Genomic DNA, 25,788 nt, shown 5'->3' with positions numbered 1-25,788 from the left:
ATATATATATATATATATATATATATATATATATTAGTCAAGGTTTGTTTCAGGGAAACAATTGATTATATGTATAAAATCCCCTGATGAGCAGGGAAACCTACGAAACAGGCCTGTAGGGATGACATAGCCTCTGTGTTTTTTCCTGACCTAACGTATATATTTATATATATATACACTACCGTTCAAAAGTTTGGGGTCACCCAAACAATTTAGTGGAATAGCCTTCATTTCTAAGAACAAGAATAGACTGTCGCGTTTCAGATGAAAGTTCTCTTTTTCTGGCCATTTTGAGCGTTTAATGGACCCCACAAATGTGATGCTCCAGAAAGTCAATCTGCTCAAAGGAAGGTCAGTTTTGTAGCTTCTGTAACGAGCTAAAGTGTTTTCAGATGTGTGAACATGATTGCACAAGGGTTTTCTAATCATCAATTAGCCTTCTGAGCCAATGAGCAAACACATTGTACCATTAAAACACTGGAGTGATAGTTGCTGGAAATGGGCCTCTATACACCTATGTAGATATTGCACCAAAAAGCAGACATTTGCAGCTAGAATAGTCATTTACCACATTAGCAATGTATAGAGTACTTTTGAACGGTAGTATATATATATATATATATGTATATATATATATATATATATATATATATATATATATATATATATATATACATATATATATATATATATATGTATATATATATATTTATATATATATATATATATATATATATATATATATATATATATATATATATATATATAATATATATATTTATATATGCCTCGCGCACTAATTGACTAAAAAGAGCGCACACTTGCCGATGATGTCACGTTATCGATGGGAAAAAAACATTTTAGACAATATGATTTGCCTGAGCCGGGAGGAGACACAGAGAGTAACAAGCGGTAGAAAATGGATTAAAAAGGACAGATTAAAAAAAATAAAAAATAAAAAAAACGTTGTTTTTTTTTCAACTTGCCTCGCCATCCAGCTGAGTAGCGTCTACGTCGGTGGAGCAGCCCGGTGACCCCGTCTGCGCCGAGAGGACAGGACCCGTTGAACGGAGTGCTGGAGTTTGACTGGCAGGAAGAACTTGTAAGTCAATCACGGGAATCTAACACTTTGTTGCAACGCGGGGCTGATAATGTGTCTCCGGCACATTTGACTCCGTTTTGAGAGAGAAAACGCACGCTTACCAATTTGGAAATAAACGTAGCGGACAGAAATATCTCAGGTTGGTTTCATAATGGGTCAATGTAGCCGGGCCCGATAAAGCTACCGTATTTCCTTGAATTGGCGCAGGGAATATAGTATTCGCACGTCTAGAATTACTGCCGGGTCAAACTCGTTTCTCAAAATAATTAACGCATGCTTGGCCTTATCGCCGGTTTATTATTGAAGCTGGATCAAATTCGTTTCGCAAAATATTTAGCATATGGCTAGAACTTCCACCGGGTCAAATTTGTTACGTCACGAGTGACGCATCTGTCCTCATTTTCAAAATGGAGGAAGCTGCTTTCAGTAGTTTACAATCGTACAAATGAAAAAAGATAAAGAGCTATTCAGTAGGATTTAAGGTCCAAGCTATTGAATACCGGTACAGTATGCTAAAGAGAACAGTAAGCAGCTATGTTTTATTAATATACCGTAGCTGCGTGTGTGAAATACTGTATGAGTCATTAAATGACTCCCGCCTCCTGGTGGTAGAGGGCGCTGCCGCGCTAGTGATCCTTCTTGCGACTTCCGGTACTGCAGAAGAAGTGAACACACGCAGCAAGAGATTTTTTTTTTCTTCCTTCTAACACAAAACAGTTTTCTAAACTGGACTTTCAATGGAAGCAGGAGGTAATAATTAAAGGAATATCTCCATCGAGACAGAGACTTTTAAAACGGAAAAAAGAAAATAATGAAGACTTCTATAAACAAGTTATCGATGCTTTTGGTCAGAAGGAGCTGCAAATGGACTCCATTTATAAGTACAGGTAAGACCATAATAACGTTTTTTTTAATTACATGTGCTTTTCATGATGGTATGCTTACATCACACTCAAAGCGCACGCCTAAATTTTATGGATTCATTTTGGTAAACGCCGGAGTGAGAAGAGGTTTTAAAATAATTACCGCATGCACGGCCATCCTGCCGGTTTCCGGTAAACGCAGGAGTGACAGGAGGTTTTAAATTAATTAACGCCCCTGCGGCTATTCAAGGAAATACGGTATATAAATATATTTAGACTTGAGTGACGCTTTAGTATAACTAAACGTTATGAAGGTGCTGGAATATTTCATGCTATTATTCAGAGGCAGCCTAAAATGAATCCTTTATTATTCACAACAGAAACGTGTACAATATCTGATCCAGTTGTGATCTGATGAGTTACATTTCTGTGTTATTATTGGTGTATGCTGCATCCCCAATGTCCACTTATTTCATTTAGATTTTTGTTAAAAAATGTGTTGGCGTTAAAATGTAATATCGGAAATTATCGGTATCGTTTTTTTTTATTATCAGTATCGTTTTTGTTTTTTAAAAAAAATTAAATCCACATAAAAAACACAAGATACACTTACAATTAGTGCACCAACCCAAAAAACCTCCCTCCCCCATTCACACAAAAGGGTTGTTTCTTTCTGTTATTAATATTCTGCTTCCTACATTATATATCAATATATATCAATACAGTCTGCAAGGGATACAGTCCGTAAGCACACATGATTGTGCGTGCTGCTGCTCCACTAATAGTACTAACCTTTAACACTTCATTTTACTCATTTTCATTCATTACTAGTTTCTATGTAACTGTTTTTATATTGTTGTACTTTCTTTTTTATTCAAGAAAATGTTTTCAATTTATTTATCTTATTTTATTTGATTAATTTTTTTAAAAAGTACCTTATCTTCACCATACCTGGTTGTCCAAATTAGGCATAATAATGTGTTAATTCCACGACTGTATATATCGGTTGATATCGGTATCGGTAATTAAAGAGTTGGACAATATCGGCATATCGGATATCGGCAAAAAGCCATTATAGGACATCCCTAGTTGGCGTATTTGCCTTTTAAGTCAGAAATGATGAATTCAATCAACTAGGCATGGTATTAAGTTACATGTAAATGATGCTACTATGTACGTTCATTATATGGTTTCTCTCATTTCAGAAAGAAACAAGCCAGCATTAGCGACTTGATCGATTGAGACTTTTATTAGTAGGTTGCACAGTGAAGTACATATTCCGTACAATTGACCACTAAATGGTAACACCCCAATAAGTTGTTCAACTTGTTTAAGTTGGGGTCCACTTGGTACAAAGGAAGGTCTGCACTCGAGGAAAGACATTCAGCATCCAACATTGGTTGCAATAAGTAGTAGCCAGCTTTGAAATTCCCCCAAGCAAAATGATTGCTATTGTGCATGACAATGGTGCACTTTATAAAGAATAAGACATTTTTGGAACATTTTCCTTGGTTTATTTGACAAGTTGAAAGAACATGGTGCCAGTATGCTGTTTTTTTCCCTCAATAAAATACTGGAAAAGATAGAAATGTAGTTTGTCTCTTCTATCCGACTATTAAAGGCCTACTGAAAGCCACTACTAGCGACCACGCAGTCTGATAGTTTATATATCAATGATGAAATCTTAACATTGCAACTAGGGATGTCCGATAATGGCTTTTTGCAGATATCCGATATGCCGATATTGTCCAACTCTTTAATTACCGATACCGATATCAACCGATATATACAGTCGTGAAATTAACACATTATTATGCCTAATTTGGACAACCAGGTATGGTGAAGATAAGGTACTTTTTGAAAAAATGAATCAAATAAAATAAGATAAATAAATTAAAAACATTTTTTTGAATAAAAAAGAAAGTAAAACAATATAAAAACAGTTACATAGAAACTAGTAATTAATGAAAATTTGTAAAATTAACTGTTAAAGGTTAGTACTATTAGTGGACCAGCAGCATGCACAATCATGTGTGCTTACGGACTGTATTCCTTGCAGACTGTATTGATATATATTGATATATAATGTAGGAAGCAGAATATTAATAACACAAAGAAACAACCCTTTTGTGTGAATGAGCGTGAATGGGGGAGGGAGTTTTTTTTGGGTTGGTGCACTAATTGTAAGTGTATCTTGTGTTTTTTATGTGGATTTAATAATTTAAAAAAAACAAAAAAAACAAAACGATACTGATAATAAAAAAAACGATACCGATAATTTCCGATATTACATTTTAACGCATTTATCGGCCAATAATATCGGCAGACCGATATTATCGGACATCTCTAATTGCAACACATGCCAATACGGCCGGGTTAACTTATAAAGTGACATTTTAAATTTCCCGCCACACTTCCGGTTGAAAAAGCCTCCGGAGGATGACGTATGCGCGTGACGTAGCCCGGGGAACAGAGGTATGCCTTCCCCATTGAATACAATACAAAAAAGCTCTGTTTTCATTTCATAATTCCACAGTATTCTGGACATCTGTGTTGGTGAATATTTTGCAATTTGTTTAATGAACAATGGAGGCTGCAAAGAAGAACGTTGTAGGTGGGATCGGTGTATTAGCGGCTGGCTGCAGCAACACAACCAGGATTACTCACTTGGATAGCAGACGCGCTAGCCGATGCTAACCGGCCACCGCACGGATGATCGGGTGAAGTCCTTCGTCCTTCTGCCGATCGCTGGAACGCAGGTGAGCACGGGTGTTGATGAGCTGGGCAGATGAGGGCTGGCTGGCGTAGGTGGAGCGCTAATGTTTTTATCATAACTCTGTGTGGTCCGGTTGCTAAGTTGCTAAGTCAACCTTAGCGTCGTTAGCAACAGCATTGTTAAGCTTTGCCAGGCTGAGATCTATTGGTATACGTGGTTTAATAGTATTGTTGATCTTCTGTCTATCCTTCCAGTCAGGGATTTATTTATTTTGTTTCTATCTGCATTTGAGACAGATGCTATCACGTTAGCTCATGCTAATTAGCATGAGCTTCGTCGATGTCGTGGAGATAAAAGGCACTGAATGTCCATTTGGCGTTCTGGACTCTCATTTTCAAGAGGATATAGTATCCCAGGTGGTTTCAAATACAAATCCGTGATCCACAATAGAAAAAGGAGAGAGTGTGGAATCCGATGAGCCAGCTTGTACCTAAGTTACGGTCAGAGCGAAAAAAAAAAATGTATTTCACTGCATTCTAGTCCGTCACTCTAACGTTCCTCATCCACAAATCTTTCATCCTCGCTCAAATTAATGGGGTAATGGTCCGAATAGCTCTAGCTGCGTTGAAAACAATAGGAAAATATGAGGGAGTGAACAACTGACAACGTCACGCTACTTCTGGTAGGGGCAAATTTTTTTTTATCAGAGACCAAAAGTTGCGAACTTTATCGATGTTGTTCTCTACTAAATCCTTTCAGCAAAAATATGGCAATATCGCAAAATGATCAAGTATGACACATAGAATGTATCTGCTATCCCCGTTTAAATAAAAAAAATTCATTTCAGTAGGCCTTTAATCGATTAATCGAAGTAATAATCGACAGATTAATCGATTATCAAATTAGTTGTTAGTTGCAGCCCTCGTCTATTTCCTGGGAGATTGTTTACGTTCAAATATCACACAGCTAAACTCTCCCGCGTGTGTTTTTTCCTGTGTTTAATGAACGACGAGTGGTAACTGAAACTCATGTCGCACACTGAGCAGGCGAAAGGTTTCTCTCCGGTGTGCAATCTGGCGTGCTCAGTCAGCGTTGACTTTTGGGAGAATCTTTTGTCGCAGACTGCGCAGGCAAAAGGTTTCTCTCCGGTGTGCGTCCTCATGTGCTGAATCAAGGACGTCTGAACCCTGAAACGTGTTTGGCAGACCGAGCAAGTGAACGGTTTCTCCCCGGTGTGCCGTCTCGTGTGGATCACCAAAGCTGTCCGCTGGCGGAAGTTTGTGTTGCAAATGTCGCAGGAAAAGGGTTTCTGCCCGGTGTGTATTCTCCTGTGCCTCGCCAACGCCGAATGGTCGCTGAAACTTGTTTTGCAGATCGAGCAGGAGAACGGTTTCTCCCCGGTGTGCGTTCTGGTGTGTGTCTTCAGGCTGCCCTTTTCAGAGAACTTTTTACCGCACACTGAGCAAACGAAAGGTTTTTCCCCTGTGTGCGTTCTTTTGTGTGATATCAAATGTGCATTTCGAGTAAACGCTTTCCCACAAACCAAGCACGGGAAGGGATTTACTCCAGTATCAGCTTTAGAGTGTTCATCATCAGTGTCAGGAGAGGGTGATGTTGTATCCTCACTATCTGACAGTGGAGCGAAGTCTGCTTGGGATCCACCATCATCTTCTGTTGTCATGTGTTGAGTTGAGCAGATGTTTGGTCTCTCCACCTCTCTCTGCTCCTCACTTTCACCTTTGACCTCATCATCGTCACTCTTCACAGTGACACCAATCACTGGGAACTTGGAGATATCAGCTTCCTCGTCCTCGTCTTTAATGCAGGGGGGCTCTGCCTCCTCCTGCTCCATCTTGGTGGTCCAATATTGTTGATCTGGAGGAAGATGTTCCCCACCGACTGCAGGACACAAAAACATTCAACAATTAGTGTTAGAATAATTCTTTGTAAGGTATCACAAGAAACTTTGTGTTGAAATGAGTTCCAGGCAAAAGGACAGGGGCTGTCTTTGAGGCCTACCAAGAGTAAGGCTCGTAAAACTCCAATGGAAAAGGGGGAAAGCCACATGAAGGGTTTTCTGTTTTCTCTCATGTATGGTAATCAACAGAAAGATATTGTTCTAACCCAAGGACTTCAAAGCGGACAGATGGCAGGATCTGCCCAATTTCCAGACAAACTCTTTTTGAAGTATTTTATGGACCTCTTTTTGAAGTATTTTACGAACTCTTTTTGAACTATTTTATGGAACTCTTTTTTAACTGACCTTTTCTGTGAACTTTTTTGCGACCTTTGTCCTTTGGACACAGCGGTGGCCAGGTGGTCGGGGAGGGTCCAAAATAAAAGAAGGAGGCATGCAATCTTTTGACAGAGCGTGCTGAGATACTGAGAGTACAGTGTGTCCAGGCGTGTCTCCTCAATTGAGTCCAAATTGAATTATGTCTCTGTTGAATTCTTTGCCTCTTGTCTTGTTTAATAGATGTCATCAGTGTTTGAACCTGACAATTAGTTTTGGGCATTTTTGGCGGTGGCAGAAGTGCAGGTGTAAGAACTTCAGCTTTGCAAGAACAGGTAAGTTCAGTGATAGTCAAGGAGAGGGTCAATAAAACTCATACGAAAATAATCTTGCGCTTTTATTCTGAAGTGAAGTTAGGGCTGAGCAAAACGGGGAAAAATAATCAAAACAATTAGACCAGGGGTTGTCCAAAGTTCTTCCCCCAAGGGCAGCATAGTGAAAGTGAAAGCATCAGGGGGGCCATGACGCATGATAAAAACACGCATTGTAAAGATATTAAAGATAGAACTTTTTTTCTATTACAATAATTCATTTACACATTATAAACAAGTGTAGCCTCTCCAATACAATATCATCCTCTAGAACAGGGGTGGGCAATTATTTTTTACCGGGGGCCGCATGAGCAACCCGAGCACTGCTGGAGGGCCACATCGACAATATTTCAATTAAATTTTGCTCAATATTATTTTTGATGTATACCGTAAGATAAATAATAATAATAATAATAATTAATGATAATAGTAATACTTCAACATAGTGTGTATAACAGCATTCCATGACTAATATAAATAAATTAACATTAATAATAAATTACAGTAAAATAAGCACACGTATGACTGAGGAGTCATAGTGTAACTTTGTGTGGTGTTTGAGTTGTCCGACTTTTTGTGTGGCCATAAACGCACCAGTGGTTTAGTGCTATGCGTGTTGGTGACAGATGACAAGTTGCTTTTGGCCTGGTTTGTACGGCAGAAAATGACTAGTTTTTCCAGATAGAAGTGTGAAAACTCATGTTTTTGGTGTGGTTATGGCCGAATATAAACAGTTTTGCTCAATAAAGTGATGGATATAATTCCTGTCCTCGAAGCATCTCGATAGACGTTACAATAATTGAACGGTGTTCAATTGAACGGTGTTGACGAACACCGTTAGGGCCGCTTGTTGTCACTGTCACTCAAAGTTGCATTGCAAAATTACACAGAATAAATATGTTTATTTTGTTTAGAATTCAGATGGGATTTGATTTGGTGCGCGGCATATATTTGCTGTGCGCAGAGGACGCTTGAGCAGTGCGCAATTGCGCAGGCGCGCACCTTAGAGGGAACGTTGCCTGGCAGTCCATGTCTTGTTGAAAACACGCCATTCCTCATCAACTTTTCTCTTTTTAGCGTCTCGGGTGTAAACCGTGCGTCACTTGTCGCTGCATGTGCACCTTCACTCGCCGGTTACACACGGACACACGCCCATAAATAACACTTTTCAAAATAAAAGCAGCACAGTTGTATTGCGCGCACGACATAGATGTTTTTTCAACTTTATTTTGTAATTAGTGATTGCAGCTGTTCACAATCACACACGCGCATACGTCCACACAGAAGTAATACAAATAACGATTTTCAAAACAAAAGCAGCACCGTTGTATTGCACACTCGACATAGATACTTTTTTAAATGTATTTTGTCATTTATAATTGGCCTCACGCGGGCCGGACAGGGACGCACAAAGGGCCGGATGTGGCCCGCGGGCCGCAGACTGCCCAGGTCTGCTCTAGAACTAGATGAGGCAATTCCTGAAGGAATTGCGTGTGAATGCTCCAATGCTGAAGTTGAACTGAAATCCTGGATTTTTTTTTTAGAATTGTTGAAGTAGAGCACACAATTCCCAAACAGGCTGAACCGTTTGAATCAGGTGAAAAATGCGGGAAGAGTGGAACTTTGAAGAATGTCCCATTGATTGGAATGGGAATTTAAAAAAAATAATTGAGCATTTTGGGAAAAGCGGGAATGAGTTGGAATGGTTGGTGTGGGAAATTTTTCAAATCGGTCGAGAAATGTTGAAGTAGTAACATTTTTAATTGAGAAATGGTATTGAGTAGGGATGTCCGATAATGGCTTTTTGCCGATATCCGATATGCCGATATTGTCCAACTCTTTAATTACCGATACCGATATCAACCGATACCGATACCAACCGATATATACAGTCGTGGAATTAACACATTATTAATAGAGATGTCCGATAATATCGGTCTGCCGATATTATCGGCCGATAAATGCGTTAAAATGTAATATCGGAAATGATCGGTATTGGTTTTTTATTGTCAGTATCGTTTTTTTAATTTTTTAATTTTTTTTAAATTTTTATTAAATCCACATAAAAAACAAAAGATACACTTACAATTAGTGCACCAACCCAAAAAACCTCCCTCCCCCATTTACACTCATTCACACAAAAGGGTTGTTTCTTTCTGTTATTAATATTCTGCTTCCTACATTATATATCAATATATATCAATACAGTCTGCAAGGGATACAGTCCGTAAGCACACATGATTGTGCGTGCTGCTGCTCCACTAATAGTACTAACCTTTAACACTTCATTTTACTCATTTTCATTCATTACTAGTTTCTATGTAACTGTTTTTATATTGTTTTACTTTCTTTTTTATTCAAGAAAATGTTTTTAATTTATTTATCTTATTTTATTTTATTATTTTTAAAAAAAAAGTACCTTATCTTCACCATACCTGGTTGTCCAAATTAGGCATAATAATGTGTTAATTCCACGACTGCATATATCGGTTGATATCGGTATCGGTTGATATCGGTATCGGTTGATATCGGTATCGGTAATTAAAGAGTTGGACAATATCGGCATATCGGATATTGGCAAAAAGCCATTATCGGACATCCCTAATTATTATGCCTAATTTGGACAACCAGGTATGGTGAAGATAAGGTACTTTTAAAAAAAATAATCAAATAAAATAAGATAAATAAATTAAAAACATTTTCTTGAATAAAAAAGAAAGTAAAACAATATAAAAACAGTTACATAGAAACTAGTAATGAATGAAAATGAATCAAATGAAGTGTTAAAGGTTAGTACTATTAGTGGAGCAGCAGCACGCACAATCATGTGTGCTTACGGACTGTATCCCTTGCAGACTGTATTGATATATATTGATATATAATGTAGGAAGCAGAATATTAATAACAGAAAGAAACAACCCTTTTGTGTGAATGAGTGTAAATGGGGGAGGGAGGTTTTTAGGGTTGGTGCACTAATTGTAAGTGTATCTTGTGTTTTTTATGTGGATTTAATTAAAAAAAATTTTTAAAAAACAACCAAAAAAAAACAAAAAACGATACTGATAATAAAAAAACAGATACCGATCATTTCCGATATTACATTTTAACGCATTTATCGGCCAATAATATCGGCAGACCGATATTATCGGACATCTCTAGTATTAAGGATATCCTGGAATTTCTGGAAAACCTGGGAATTTTTTCAGTTCGAAAAACAACTTTGTTTTTTGTCCTGATTAAGAGGAATGTTTTGACGGTGGAACGGTTGAAGTGGGTTGAAAAACGTGGAAGGAGTAGTCGCCAGAAAAAAAGGGACAAAAAAGGGTTTGGAAAAACGGGAATTCCTGGAATTTTTTTTGAAACTTGGAAAAATACCTAAGATAAGAATATTTGGTACATAATTACAGCTGCTCAAGCATAGAATTATAACTTTTTAGTATCAAAATGAGACTTTCGCTCCATGTCGTACTTGGTACTTCCTCTCACCAGAGAACCAGGGAGTACGCAGTGTGTGTGCGTGAGCGAGCAGGCGTTACCATAGCAACAGGGAGAACTCATTGTGTTTTGTTCCTCAAGCAACAAGAGAGCGCCCAAAGAATGACTCCCTGCACATTCCATTCTACTTGTGGAAGAATCATCCCCAACACGTGGAAAAAAAACAAAAAACTTCCACATCTTAGCTTTGAGTGACAAGTAAGAAAGCAAATTTGATTATTATTTATTTTACCTTTGTAGTATTTCATTCACCTTCTCATAATTGTACACTTTACCAACCTTGCATTTTGAAACAAGCTCTAAAATAAACGTGCCTTGCCTGATCTAAACCGACTGGAGGTATTAAAATGTTTCTAGAATGTAACGGAGGCCAGGTCTGGACCATGTGGACCTTGGCCAACTAGTACTGGACATGGAGTTGACGGCCTTCCAGCTGGAGGTTGGAGTCCAAGGACAGAACCGAGCGAGTTACACGGGCCAATAAAAATGGAGGCAAGTGGAGTCAAACAGAAATCCAACAAAGCAAGAACATCAATTTAAAAATATATTTTTGTAGGTACGACAATGAGGAGGAAACAAAATATCATAAAGGTGTATTTATTGATATAATGATGGGATGAATACAATGATACATGATATCATGTATCAAAAGTTTTTTTTTTTTTTTTTTTTTTTTTTTTTTTACATAAATGAATACAATCATGTGTGCTTACGGACTGTATCCTTGCAGACTGTATTGATCTATATTGATATATAATGTATATATTGTGTTTTTTATGTTGATTTCATTAAAAAAAATAAAATAAAAAAAATAAATAATTTTTTTTTTTTTTTTTTTTTTACATAAATAAATACAATCATGTGTGCTTACGGACTGTATCCCTTGCAGACTGTATTGATCTATATTGATATATAATGTATATATTGTGTTTTTTATGTTGATTTCATTTTTTAAAAAAAATAAAAAAAATTTTTTTTTTTTTTTTTTTTAAATTTCTTGTGCGGCCCGGTACCAATCGGTCCGCGGACCGGTACCGGGCCGCGACCCGGTGGTTGGGGACCACTGGTATTGATGATTAAGAAGAGGATTATGTGAGTGATGGGCAGGACAATAAAAGTGTTGGTTTGCAGACACACAGCATGTTTCTTTCTTTCTTTGAATAATACTAGAGTTTGTTTGCTGACTTGCCAAGCAGCCGCAAGACATTGAAATGAGGTCCTGACGTGGAGCAACTCAAACCTAACGTAGGAACAACATGCTTTTTGACAACGTTTAATCAATGTTGTGATCTGACGTTTATTTGACCGTTGAATTTTGGTCATTTCCCAACCAATATTCTACAGGTTGTGACGTTGATTTAAAGGCCTACTGAAAGCCACTACTAGCGACCACGCAGTCTGATAGTTTATATATCAATGATGAAATCTTAACATTGCAACACATGCCAATACGGCCGGGTTAACTTATAAAATGACATTTTACATTTCCCGCCACACTTCCGCTTGTACCTAAGTTACGGTCAGAGCGAAAAAAGATGCGTCCTGCACTGCACTCTAGTCCTTCACTCTCACGTTCCTCATCCACGAATCTTTCATCCTGGCTCAAATTAATGGGGTAATCGTCGCTTTCTCGGTCCGAATCGCTCTCGCTGCTGGTGTAAACAACGGGGAAATGTGAGGAGCTCTTCCACCTGTGACGTCACGCTACTTCCGGTACAGGCAAGGCTTTATTTTATCAGCGACCAAAAGTTGCGAACTTTATCGTCGATGTTCTCTACTAAATCCTTTCAGCAGAAATATGGCAATATCGCGAAATGATCAAGTATGACACATAGAATGGATCTGCTATCCCCGTTTAAATAACAACATTTCATTTCAGTAGGCATTTAACATTGAATTTTGGTCATTTCCCAACCAATATTCTACAACACAAATACAACGTCGAACAACATGCTTTATGACTATGTTTAGATGTTGATTTGACTGTTGAATTTCGGCCATTTCCCAACTAATATTCTACAACACAAACACAACGTTAAAACAACATGCTTTTTGACAACGTTTAATCAATGTCAGGTTGTGACGTTGAAATGTGGTCATTTCCCAACCAATATTCTCAGGGCCGGCCCGTGGCATAGGCCGTATAGGCAAATGCTAAGGACGCCGTCCATCAGGGGGCGCCACACCAGTGCCACAAATGTTGGAGGGAAAAAAAGAAAAAAAAAAAAAAAAAAGTTGGTACTATTATTTCTAAATACATAAAATAATCCCACATTAATTAAAATGCAAAGTAAAGCCTATTTAATAGAAATATTATTTGTTACAACATTACGCCCCCCCTCCCCCGGCACGGTGCCAAAAAGAGTCATGATACGGGAAGGGAGCGCCCCCTCCCTTCCCGTATCATGACTCTTTTTGGACGTCACCACATCAAAAAATCAACACAAGATGTCAAAACGGCCAAAACTGTCAGGTGCCCAGGGAAGAAAAAAGAGAAAAGAAGAGGAGAAGCGAGAAAAAGACAGAGGTAGCAGGTAGGTAACGTTAGCCTACATGAAATTATTTGTCTGTTACAGAATGTGATAGTAACCTGGCTTTTAAGCTAATGTTACATGATTCGGCAATTGCTAATCTATAAATAGCTAGTTCTGTTTTAACGTCGGGTTAATATTGTGGAGGGGGCTAAATTGTTATGGAAAATAATAATGTAACGTTAGGTAATTACAGTACTCCCTGGTGTACAGTCATTTGTAAGTCATTCTAGTTAATGCAATATTAAAAATCACAAATAGAGAACTCTGTAGGATCCCCTTTTTTTGTAATATAGTTGTTAAAGTCATACTGGTTTGATATCTTGTTTTGTGCAGTGCCTTATTTATATTGTACTTTTAATTTATTTTATGCAACTTGTTGACACGTTTTATTTTGTGTTTATGTATGTAGAAAATATTTTATTTCATATATTCATTTTTTTATTTTTTGTATTCATTTATTTATTCATATTTTTTTTTATCTTGTTAACTATTCTGATTGTTAATTTGCTTTCTTTAAGTAAAAAAAAAAGGTCAAAGACAAAGCTATTCGGTTTCTTGTGAGTATATACACTTCACTGCCGATGTGGGGGGGGGGGGGGGGGGGGCACCTAACATCTTGCCTAGGGCGCCAGATTGGTTAGGGCCGGGCCTGAGTATTCTACAACGTTGAAACAACATGCTTTTTGACTACCTTTAATAAATGTCAGATTCTGACATTGATTTGTCATTGAATTATGATCATTTCCCCACCAACATTTCACAACACAAATACAACATTGAAACATGCTTTTTGATGATGTTTATTCAATGTCAGATTGTGACATTGATTTGACATTGAAATGTTGCTCACTTCCGACCAACAACGTGGATCCAACGTTAGACATCAACGTTAATTGTCTCAATTTACGAATACAACTATTTAGCAACATGTACGTATAATCAACGTTGTATCGACGTCTGGTGCCAGCAGATTAAGATGTTGTATTTGTGGGGCTTTTTGTGTGAGATGTGTAACTTACTAGAGAGGGTTTTTGTTCTGCTTAGTTCAAAATAAAGTGGTAAACCGAACAGAAAGGTCACATGAGCTGAGATGAGTGAAGAAGTAAACAAACCTGCTTGTTGATGTTTGTTGAAAAGAGCGTCCAGTAGTTGACGTTGTCGCTCGTTCTCCTCTTTTGTTCTAGAAAGTTCCTCCTCGTATTCTGCTATCGTTCTTTCTAACACTACAAATATTTCTTCCACAGCAGCAGTTAGTCGCTGCTTCACCAACACTCTCAGCATTTCTACTTGGCACATTTTCACACAATCACGAATGATAAGAAGTGATGTAAATGATAAGAAGTGATGTAAATGATAAGAAGTGATGTAAATGATAAGAAGTGAGTACATTCCACGACGCTGCACGCTCGCTTCCGCAATACAACGCTGCTCTAAGTGCGCATGCGTACATCCGCCGCCATTTTAGACTTTTTTTTAACGATAACATTTGAACAAAAACTGTTCTTAGTCGTTAATATTCATCACTTTAATCCTAAATGTTGTTCGAAATGCATTTTAAAAATAGTCTGAATTGGACGATTTGATAATTATAATGAATAATGTCACGTAAACTACTTAGACATTTAGAAGTAGTTGCAGATTTTATCCACTAGATGGCAGCAGTGTAGAAGCTATTTCAGAGTCGTGTCCGTTTCACAGTTTGGCAGCCTGTAGTCACGTGAAAGGTTTTGACCAATCAGAGAGACCAGATAAGCGCTTAAAGCAGTGTTTTTCAACCACTGTGCCGCGGCACACTAGTGTACAGTGAGATCAGGCCTAGCCCTCACCAATATGGCGCCCTAGGCAAGATTTTAGGTGGCGCCCCCCCCCCCACATCGGCAGTGAAGTGTATATACTCACAAGAAACCGAATAGCTTTGTCTTTGACCTTTTTTTTTTACTTAAAGAAAGCAATGACAATGTTATGTTATGATTATCTTTAACCGAATCACAGCAGTGCTCAAATTAAAAAACAGCATTCCCTCTCATGTGATATTGCTTAATTAACATTAATGATGTGCACTTTAACAACTCGGCTTACAACTATACCTAATATATAAAGGGGTGGAAAAGTGACTATTACCTGCAGGGCAAACATTAGCTAACCAGAAGGCAATAACAATGTCAACAAAAAACACCTGCTTAAAAGATCTAATACAAATGTCCCTGAGGAATGTAAGGTGGGAGTACTGTAATTACCTAACGTTACATTATTATTTTCCATAACAATTTAGCCCCCTCCACAATGTTAACCCGACGTTAAAACAGAACTAGCTATTTATTGATTAGCAATTGTCGAATCATGTAACATTAGCTTAATGCTAAAAAGCCAGGTTACTATCACATTCTGTAACAGACAAATAATTTCGGGAAGGGAGGGGGCGCACCGTGCGGGGGGAGAGGAGGGGGGGGGGCGTAATGTTGTAACAAATAATATTTCTATTAAATAGGCTTTACTTTGCATTTTAATTAACGTGGAATTATTTTTTGTATTTAGAAATAATAGTACCAACTTTTTTTTTCTTTCTCCAACATTTGTGGCACTGGCGTGGCGCCCCCTGATGGACGGCGCCCTTAGCATTTGCCTATACGGCCTATGCCACGGGCCGGCCCTGCGTGAGATACAGTCTGGTGTGCCGTGGCAGTTTATGTAGTTTCACCTAATTGGGTTAAAAATATTTTTTTGCAAAGCAGTAGTTATAATCCGCTAATGTGCCGTTGTTGAGTGTCTGTGTTGTCTAGAGCAGTGTTTTTCAACCACTGTGCCGCGGTGTGCCGTGAGATACAGTCTGGTGTGCCGTGGGAGATGATCTCATTTCACCTATTTGGGTTAAAAATATTTTTTGCAAAGCAGTAATGATGTGTTGTTGTTGAGTGTCGGCAGACTTACCACGTTATACTCTTCCATATCAGTAGGTGGCAGCAGGTAGCTAATTGCTTCGTAGATGTCGGAACTTTTGCTTTCACTGAGGTAGCCAGACAAGTTAAGTAGACAACGTAAATAATAGAGCAAGAAGTGCATACAACCATGTTGTGTGAAAACTACAAAATCATTCATATTAACTTGGCTCTAAGTTGTGAAAAAGGTTACTGTGGACGTTGCCCTCCTGTGGGTACTTCTGGCACAAAGATCCTCTCGTGAGCCCGGTAGTCTGAGGTAACAAGTCTTTTATTTTCATACAGCAGTATGGTTTTGCTTTCCAGCAAAATGTCTCCCGGCCTCATGTGCCCTGCTCACCAGCAACTCCCACCCCGTGTCTCGTTCCGGCTGCTGCTAGTAAGGGCGACAGGTGATCAGATAACAAGCCCCAGCTGGGCAATCTACTCACCTGCCGCCGGCTCCCCGCAGACCACGCCCCCCCTCCACAGTGACAAATTATACATTACATGACCTTCACAGTACAAACAAGTCCAATAATGGACTAATAATTTCCATCCAATGTTCATTAAAACGACAACACGATGGGCCGATGCAACACTGTCCTCTTGGGGGCGACACAGAGCCATGACAACAACCTAATGTAAGGGCACGTGCAAAGCCAACAGATCAAGCGTGTAGCTTTCGTTTTTAAGGAAACTTGTTTTATTTTTTTTCCATTTTATAATTAATTAGCCTATTGAGTCAGACTGCTGAGAAATATGATGAACATTTCCAAGCACTTCACCCGAAATTCAAGCATTTTTCTAGCCTTGAAAACACGACATTCAAATCCAAGCAAGGTTTTGAAGCACCTGTACGATCCCTGTATACAGATTGGTTTGAATATATTTAATAATAAAATGCATAGGCACACCTGGTGGCAGCCATAACTGCGACGTGGCCTTCAATGAAATGGAGTTTGACACCCCTGTACGAGATAACATATTGACTTAACTTGTTTGAAACTAATCATAAAGTATTTTAGGAATGGCTAAAGGCTCTCTAAAATCTTCTTAACCCCCCTAACCCCCCCAAATATGCTTTAGTATTTGATTTATACAACGTTTACAGTGACAAAGACACATTTAAGATAAAGTAACTTAAAACCCCTCCTGATTGGCAGAGCGAGTTGCGCCTCATGATTGCCAACCAGGAGCAGGTGAGAAACCAGTGCTTACATCTTACAGGAAGTGGAATTAAGGAAATAAGAAAAATAAAACCAAAACACAGGAAACGACAAAATAAGTCTCCTTAGGCCGGGTATAAATACTCTGGATGCGGCTCCATCCTCTCAGACTAGAGAACCATCAATTTGCAATCTATTCAATGCCAAGACGACACATTTTGTTGAACAGAAATATTTGACAAATTTGAATAAATCTGTGTTGTAATCAGGAAGGGTCTAGGAATATGTTTGCGGTGACATGAACTACTTGACACACCACACACCGTATCACGGGGCCCAACGCAAACTCTCACTCGCGTGTCTTTTCATGTGATGAATGTACGACGAGTGGTAGCTAAAACTGGTGTTGCACACCGAACATGAAAACGGTTTCTCTCCGGTGTGCGATCTCGTGTGTTCTGTCAGAGTGGACCTTTGGGAGAATCTCTTGCCGCAGACCGTGCAGGCAAAAGGTTTCTCTCCCGTGTGCGTCCGCATGTGTTGGATCAGAGTCGTCTGATACCTGAAGCTCGTTTTGCAGACCGAGCAGGAAAAGGGTTTCTCCCCGGTGTGTACCCGCGCGTGTTTCCTCACGCTGCTCTTGTCAGAGAACTTTTTACCACAGACTGAGCAAACGAAAGGTTTTTCCCCCGTGTGAGTTTTTTTGTGTGATATCAAACTTGCATTCTGAGTAAACGCTTCACCACAAACCAAGCACGGGAAGAGTTTTACTTCAGCATCGGCTTTAGAGTCTTCATCATCAGTGTCAGGAGAGGGTGGTGTTGCGTCCTCACCATCTGACAGTGGAGCTAAGCCTGCTTGGGATCCTCCACCATCACCTTCTGTTGTCATGTGTTGAGTTGAGCTGCTGCTTGGTTTCTCCACCTCTCTCTGCTCCTCACTTTCACCTTTGACCTCATCATCGTCACTCTTCACAGTGACACCAGTCCCTGGTAACTTGGAGGTATCAGCTTCCTCGATCTCTTCTTTAACGTGGGGGGGCTCCGCCTCCTCCTGCTCCATCTCATCACAGACTGCAGGACAAAAAAAATAAACATTCAACAATTAGTTTTAAGGCATTATTTGGTGTAAGAACTTCAGTTTTGCAATTTTCAGTAATTGTTAACTGGTGAGTTACTTAAAGGCCTACTGAAAGCCACTACTAGCGAGCACGCAGTCTGATAGTTTATATATCAATGATGACATCTTAACATTGCAACACATGCCAATACGGCCGGGTTAACTTATAAAGTGACATTTTAAATTTCCCGCCACACTTCCGGTTGGAAAAACTCCTTTGGATATGATTTATGCGCGTGACGTCACAAAATCCACGGAAGTGGTTGGACCCCATCGACCCGATACAAAAACCTCTTGTTTTCTTCGACAAAAATTCCACAGTACTCTGGACATCTGTGTTGGTGAATCTTTTGCAATTTGTTTAATGAACAATGGAGGCTGCAAAGAAGAACGTTGTAGGTGGGATCGATTGGTGTATTAGCGGCTAAGTACAATACTTACAACAACACAACAAGGACTACTTACTACGCCTAGCCGATGCTAGCCGCCAAACCCACGGATGAAGTCCGGCTGTTGATGGGAAGATGAGGGCTGGCTGGCGTAGGTGGAGCGCTAATGTTTTTAGCATAGTTCTGTGAGGTCCGGTTGCTAAGTTGCTAAATTAGCCTTAGCGTCGTTAGCAACAGCATTGTTAAGCCTTACCAGGCTGAGAATTTTTAACCGTGTAGTTACATGTACATGGTTTAATAGTATTGTTGATCTTCTGTCTATCCTTCCAGTCAGGGGTTTATTTATTTTGTTTCTATCTGCATTTGAGAACGATGCTATCACGTTAGCTCAGTAGCTAAGTGTGTCACCGATGTATTGTCGTGGAGATAAAAGTCACTTTAAAAGTCCATTTCGCGTGCTCGACTCTCATTTTCAAGAGGATATAGTATCCCAGGTGGTTTAAAATACAAATCCGTGATCCACAATAGAAAAAGGAGAGAGTGTGGAATCCAATGAGCCAGCTTGTACCTAAGTTACGGTCAGAGCGAAAAAAGATACGTCCATCACTGCCTCTCAAGTCCTTCACTGTAACGTTCCTCATCTACGAATCTTTCATCCTCGCTCAAATTAATGGGGTAATCGTCGCTTTCTCGGTCCGAATCTCTCTCGCTCCATTGTAAACAACGGGGAATTGTGAGGAATACTAGCTCCTGTGACGTCACGCTACTTCCGCTACAGGCAAGGCTTTTTTTTATCAGCGAGCAAAAGTTGCGAACTTTATCGTCGATTTTCTCTACTAAATCCTTTCAGCAAAAATATGGCAATATCGCGAAATGATCAAGTATGACACATAGAATGGATCTGCTATTCCCGTTTAAATAAAAAAAATTCATTTCAGTAGGCCTTTAAATAATAAAATTAAATAATAAAATTCATACCTTTCGCTTTTATTCTGAAGTTAAGTTAGGGCTAGGCAATTAATAGAAGAATAATCAAAACCAACATTTAAACCAAAGTTCTTTCACCAAGGGCCAAATACTGAAAGTGAAAGAATGATTTAAAAAAACACAGTTTAGATTTGAAGGAGCAGGAAAAAGTACAAACTTATATAATGCCCTCCCCCATCACTCAGATCTTATCATAATCTAATTAATTGTCAACAATACGATACATCATGCGCTTATATAACAATATATAATAAACAGGTAGCAAATAGTTATTAGTTTTTAGTATCAAAAGGACATTTTGACTGTTTCTTTTGCTTTTATTTGGACTATATATATTATGCTGCGAGCCACAACAATTAGTTGTGTATGAGAAGTGTTTATCTAGTTTTGCCCATTTTATTGATTGTTTTTTTTTAGCTGCGTTTTATACTGACAATGTTCTGTACTCGATTATTGTTCTATGTTTTGTTCACTTTGCTGTTTTTAATATGTACAGCACTTAAGAAGTTGGCCGGAACTAAAAAAGAGGGACTTGACGCGGCGTCTCATCTCAAACTTTTCCACCGACGTATCGCAGACTCCAAAGTAAAACAGGGAATTGAAAAGCTGTTCTGCAAAGTTTCAAGGACTGTCTGGTGCTTTTTCTGAGATACGTAGGAGAGACTGATCTCCAATTTAACCACAATAGAAATACAATTGAAAAGTGGGTGGTTGATGAGCCTTTTGTGGACTTGTTGGTTAAGTCTCTCTCGGCCATTCAGGAAAACAGCTGTCTGGTTTTGTTAATATCTGTCTGTGGTTTCTTTTTATTTTCTTATTTTAAATTACATTTATTTATTTAATTATTATTATTATCATTATATATACACTTTTTTTTACTTGTTGGGGGGGGGGGGGGGGGGGGGGGACAGCATTTGATGTAGTTTTGACTACTTCTGTCAATGATGTGTGTCTAAAACCCAATAAACTAAAATAATGAAAATGAAGATGGTGCGGAAACCATTTTGGTACTTGTCACTTTCAAAAGTAGTGAAATATAAAAGCTTTCTTTGTGTTATTAGCATCAACATTTCAACTACTTCCTGTTACACGTTTGATGTTTTTAGCCAATTTTTAATCATTGATGTTTTATATAAATGTTTTCCTTTCTACAGTGTAACTTCGATCCACAAACTTAATTGGTTCTTGAACATGGTTCACCAACCGAAACATTGACAAAGTGAAACAGATTTTCCCAGAAGAAACATTGTAAATAATTAATAATTGGTTCCAGCCTCGACAAAAGCCCATATTTTATATTAAAAAATGCACACTTTGAAGACACTACAGTATATATATATATATATATATATATATATATATATATATATATATATATATATATATATATATATATATATATATATATATATATATATATATATATATATTATATATATATATATATATATATATATTAGGGCTGCAACAACTAATCGATTAAATCGATTAAAATCGATTATAAAAATAGTTGCCGATTAATTTAGTCATCGATTCGTTGGATCTATGCTATACGCATTGCGCAGAGGCTTTTAAAAAAAAAAAAAAAAAAAAAAAAATTTTTTTTTTAAAAAATAAACCTTTATTTATAAACTGCAACATGTACAAAACAGCTGAGAAACAATAATCAAAATAAGTATGGTGCCAGTATGCTGTTTTTTTCCAATAAAATACTGGAAAGGATAGAAATGTAGTTTGTCTCTTTTATCCGATTATTAATCGATTAATCGAAGTAATAGTCGACAGATTAATCGATTATCAAATTAATCCTTAGTTGCAGCCCTAAAATATATATATATATATATATATATATATATATATATATATATATATATATATATATATATATATATATATATATATATATATATATATATATATACACTGTATATATATGTATATATATATACACGATAGGTCAGTAAAAAACACAGAGGCTAGTTCATCCCTACAAGCCTGTTTTGCCGGTTTTCCTTACTCTTCAGGGGATTCTCTTCAGGAAATCCCCTGAAAAGCAGGGAAACCTGCAAAACAGGCTTGTAGGGATGAAATAGCCTCTGTATTTTTTAATTACCTATACATATACATATATATTATATATATATATATATATATATATATATATATATACACACACATATATATATATATACATATACATATATGTGTAATATATATATATACATATATATATATATATATATATATACATATATATATATATATATATATATACATATATATATACATATACATATATATATAAATATATATATATATATATATATATATATATATATATATATATATATATATATATATATATATATATATATATATATATATATATATATAAATATATATATATGTATATGTATATGTATATATATATGTGTGTGTATATATATATTTCTGTGTGGAGTTTGCATGTTAGGGATAGGCCCCTCCCACCTCCAAAGACATGCACCTGGGGATGGATAGGCCCCTCCCACCTCCAAAGACATGCACCTGTGGATAGGCCCCTCCCACCTCCAAAGACATGCACCTGGGGATAGGCCCCTCCCACCTCCAAAGACATGCACCTGATAGGTTGATTGGCAACACTAAATGGTCCCTAGTGTGTGAATGTTGTCTATCTGTGTTGGCCCTGTGATGAGGTGGCGACTTGTCCAGGGTGTACCCCGCCTTCTGCCCGAATGTTGCTGAGATAGGCTCCAGCACCCCCCGCGACCCCGAAAGGGACAAGCAGTAGAAAATGAATGGATGGGTGGACGTCAAGTGGCCAATTTTCAGTAAGGTGGCAATTAGAAATCCACTCTCATCGTTCATCAGAGAAATGTCGCAGCTGAAATAAGTGAAGACGTGAGAAGTGACAAAAAAAGAAGTTAACAAACCTGTTTGTTGATGTTTGTTGAAAAGAGCGTCCAGTAGTTGACGTTGTCGCTCGTTCTCCTCTTTTGTTCTAGAAAGTTCCTCCTCGTATTCTGCTATCGTTCTTTCTAACACTACAAATATTTCTTCCACAGCAGCAGTTAGTCGCTGCTTCACCAACACTCTCAGCATTTCTACTTTGCACATTTTCACACAATCACGTCCGCTTTGTCTCTTTGTAAGCGGCTAATAAACTAAGCTAAGCTAACTAGCAAGCTAAACTAGCCGTGTTTGATCACTTCCGCGTTTTTGCTCAGTTCTAAGTACTTCCGGTGTTCTGACCAATCGAGATGCTTTATCAAAACGAGAGCCACTCAACTCGACTGAGCATGCGCACGCACGAACTACAAACTGGTAGCTTTTTTTTGTTTGTGACAAAGCAGCTCGATTCGGGATCGAATAATTATTAATGATTCATGATTACAATTATTATTATTATCCAAAAAAAACGGATTGAAGTGACAAGAAGTATGATATGATACGTCCACACATCGCCATTGCGCAGAGTGCGCATGCGTACATCCGCCGCCATGTAGGACCGTTCTATGATTAAAAGTGAACAAAATCCATTCATACTCGTGTTAATGTACACCCATTTAACACATCTAGCTGATAATAATATTTTCAATATTGTATTGGACGATGTGATAATTATAAACAAAAATATTGTCACATCGGCTACTAAAATATATATTTAGTAGATTCGAAGGTATTGGCAGTTTGAGCCGCTAGATGGCAGTAGTGTATAAACTATTTCAGACAACTCGGTTTCAGCATTGGTCCCAAACACGGCACCACGTGGTCACTTTTAACCAATCAGAGAGAGTATGGCCAGATCATCTCTTTGCTGATTGGTCAAAATACCCTCACCTTTTTATTTATTTGTTTTTTTTTTTAAATTTTTATTATTGACATCCAGCATCAGACATTCTTAATAATAATAATAATACCTGGGATTTATATAGCGCTTTTCTAAGTACCCAAAGTCGCTTTTTACATGTTAAAAACCCATCATTCATTCACACCTGGTGGTGGTAAGCTACTGTCGTAGCCACAGCTGCCCTGGGGTAGACTGACATTCTTATCCATGACATCATATTCACATACATCATATATCTGTTGTCTGCCCTAAATGTCAAAATATTTTTTGTTTATATCCCAACCACCTCCCCTCCCCAAAAAAAGAAAACAGCAAAAAAAAAAATAAAAAAAAATCTACAAATACATCAATTAAATAAACAAAAAATAAATAATAATACATTAATCATAATAATAATCAGAAATAAAAATAAATGTTAGAGACCAGGCTTTCTGCTCCACCGCTCCCAGTCTGTGGAATGCTCTCCCTGACCACCTGAGGGCACCACAGACTGTGGATGCTTTTAAAAAAGGCTTAAAAACCCTTCTTTTTAAAAAAGCCTTTTTATAGATATATGCATACTAGTTCTAGCTATTAGGCTGTTCTAGTTTTTATTTTGTATTTATTTTTTTTACTATCATTTTATTATTATTATTATTTTCAATACACTGTAGCACTTTGAGGTTGTTTGCTCAATGTAAAGTGTTTTTTTACAAATAAAATCTGTTATTAGTATTATTATTACATTTAAAAAATAATTAAAAAAAAGAAGAAAATACCCTCACGTGACCACAAGGCGCCGTGTTACTCTCAGAACTATTTAACGTTACACGCATAGTAAGTCTGTCGAGCCAGGGCCGGCTCTAAGATTTTTGTGGCCCAACTTTTGAAACGTGTACTTATTTATTATTATTATTAGACCCCTGAAGCCCCCCCCCCCCCCCCCCCCACTGGACCCTAAACCAAACATCACTGCCCCACGTACACACCCTCACTATGTTTACATGTACTAGATAATATTATTGACTTAACTTGTTTGACAATAATCAGTGGACATTTTAAGGATGGCTAAAGGCTCTCTAAAATATTCTTAAACCCCCCCCCCAAAATATTTCATTTATATTAATTTTACAGTGACAAAGACACATTTAAAGGCCTACTGAAATGAATTTTTTTTATTTAAACGGGGATAGCAGATCTATTTTATGTGTCATACTTGATCATTTCGCGATATTGCCATATTTTTGCTGAAAGGATTTAGTATAGAACAACGACGATAAAGATTGCAACTTTTGGTATCTGATAAAAAAAGGCTTGCCCCTACCGGAAGTAGCGTGACGTAGTCAGTTGAACATATACGCAAAGTTCCCTATTGTTTACAATGATGGCCGCATGAAGTGAGAGATATTCGGACCGACAATTTCCCCATTAATTTGAGCGGGGATGAAAGATTTGTGGATGAGTAAAGTGCAAGTGAAGGACTAGTGGGGAGTTGAAGCTATTCAGATAGGGAAGATGCTGTGAGAGGCGGGGGTGACCTGATATTCAGCTGGGAATGACTACAACAGTAAATAAACACAAGACATATATATACTCTATTAGCCACAACACAACCAGGCTTATATTTAATATGCCACAAATTAATCCTGCATAAAAACACCTACGTGTTTGTTATGCTAGCTCCTCTGCTAGCTCCTAGCTCCATAGAACACGCCAAGACAATTCAAACACCTGATCAACACACACAATCACTCAGCCCAAAAGACCGTTCACCTAACCCAAGGTTCATAAAGCTTAGATATTTAAACAAAGTTACGTACGTGACGCGCACGTACGGTCAAGCGATCAAATGTTTAGAAGCCAAAGCTGCATACTCACAGTAGCACGTCTGCGTCTTTGTCATCCAACTCAAAGTAATCCTGGTAAGTCTGTGTTGTCCCAGTTCTCTACAGGCGTCTGTGTATCGAAGTCAAAAATCCTCCTGGTTAGAGTCTCTGTTATCCGAGTTCTTCCATCTTGACTGCATCTTTCGGGAATGTAAACAAAGAAGCGCCGGCTGTGTACTG

At 37.9% G+C, this 25,788-nt stretch overlaps 3 protein-coding genes across 3 annotated transcripts in view; 1 reads left to right on the top strand and 2 right to left on the bottom strand.

The window, feature by feature from the left end:
- The window catches only part of ccne1 (cyclin E1), a 335,619-nt gene that overhangs the window by 264,263 nt on the left and 45,568 nt on the right, over nucleotides 1-25,788 (top strand). The window lies entirely within an intron of this gene.
- LOC133630307 (zinc finger protein OZF-like) lies at nucleotides 4,244-14,622 on the bottom strand. The gene is made up of 2 exons (XM_062021871.1): nucleotides 14,427-14,622; nucleotides 4,244-6,580 (listed from the first exon to the last, which is right to left on the bottom strand). The coding sequence occupies exons 1-2, from the start codon at nucleotides 14,608-14,610 to the stop codon at nucleotides 5,640-5,642; spliced, it is 1,125 nt and encodes a 374-aa protein (XP_061877855.1). The 5' UTR covers nucleotides 14,611-14,622; the 3' UTR covers nucleotides 4,244-5,639.
- Nucleotides 17,412-23,106, bottom strand: LOC133630429 (oocyte zinc finger protein XlCOF22-like). Its single transcript, XM_062022015.1, has 2 exons — nucleotides 22,827-23,106; nucleotides 17,412-18,471 (listed from the first exon to the last, which is right to left on the bottom strand). Exons 1-2 carry the CDS (start codon nucleotides 23,008-23,010, stop codon nucleotides 17,726-17,728), a joined length of 930 nt encoding a protein of 309 aa, XP_061877999.1. The 5' UTR covers nucleotides 23,011-23,106; the 3' UTR covers nucleotides 17,412-17,725.

The sequence above is a fragment of the Entelurus aequoreus genome, linkage group LG02 (genome assembly GCF_033978785.1).
Source record: "Entelurus aequoreus isolate RoL-2023_Sb linkage group LG02, RoL_Eaeq_v1.1, whole genome shotgun sequence".
In the NCBI taxonomy this organism is placed as follows: domain Eukaryota; kingdom Metazoa; phylum Chordata; class Actinopteri; order Syngnathiformes; family Syngnathidae; genus Entelurus; species Entelurus aequoreus.
This window is presented reverse-complemented; position numbering and strand designations above follow the sequence as displayed.

Excerpts from the sequence above, each read along its gene's own strand:
- LOC133630307 (XM_062021871.1), bottom strand. The coding sequence starts at position 14,610 with ATGTGCCAAGTAGAAATGCTGAGAGTGTTGGTGAAGCAGCGACTAACT. Across the intron at positions 6,581-14,426 it reads CAACAAACATCAACAAGCAG|TCGGTGGGGAACATCTTCCT; the intron begins GTTTGTTTACTT and ends TGTGTCCTGCAG.
- LOC133630429 (XM_062022015.1), bottom strand. The coding sequence starts at position 23,010 with ATGTGCAAAGTAGAAATGCTGAGAGTGTTGGTGAAGCAGCGACTAACT. Across the intron at positions 18,472-22,826 it reads CAACAAACATCAACAAACAG|TCTGTGATGAGATGGAGCAG; the intron begins GTTTGTTAACTT and ends TTTGTCCTGCAG.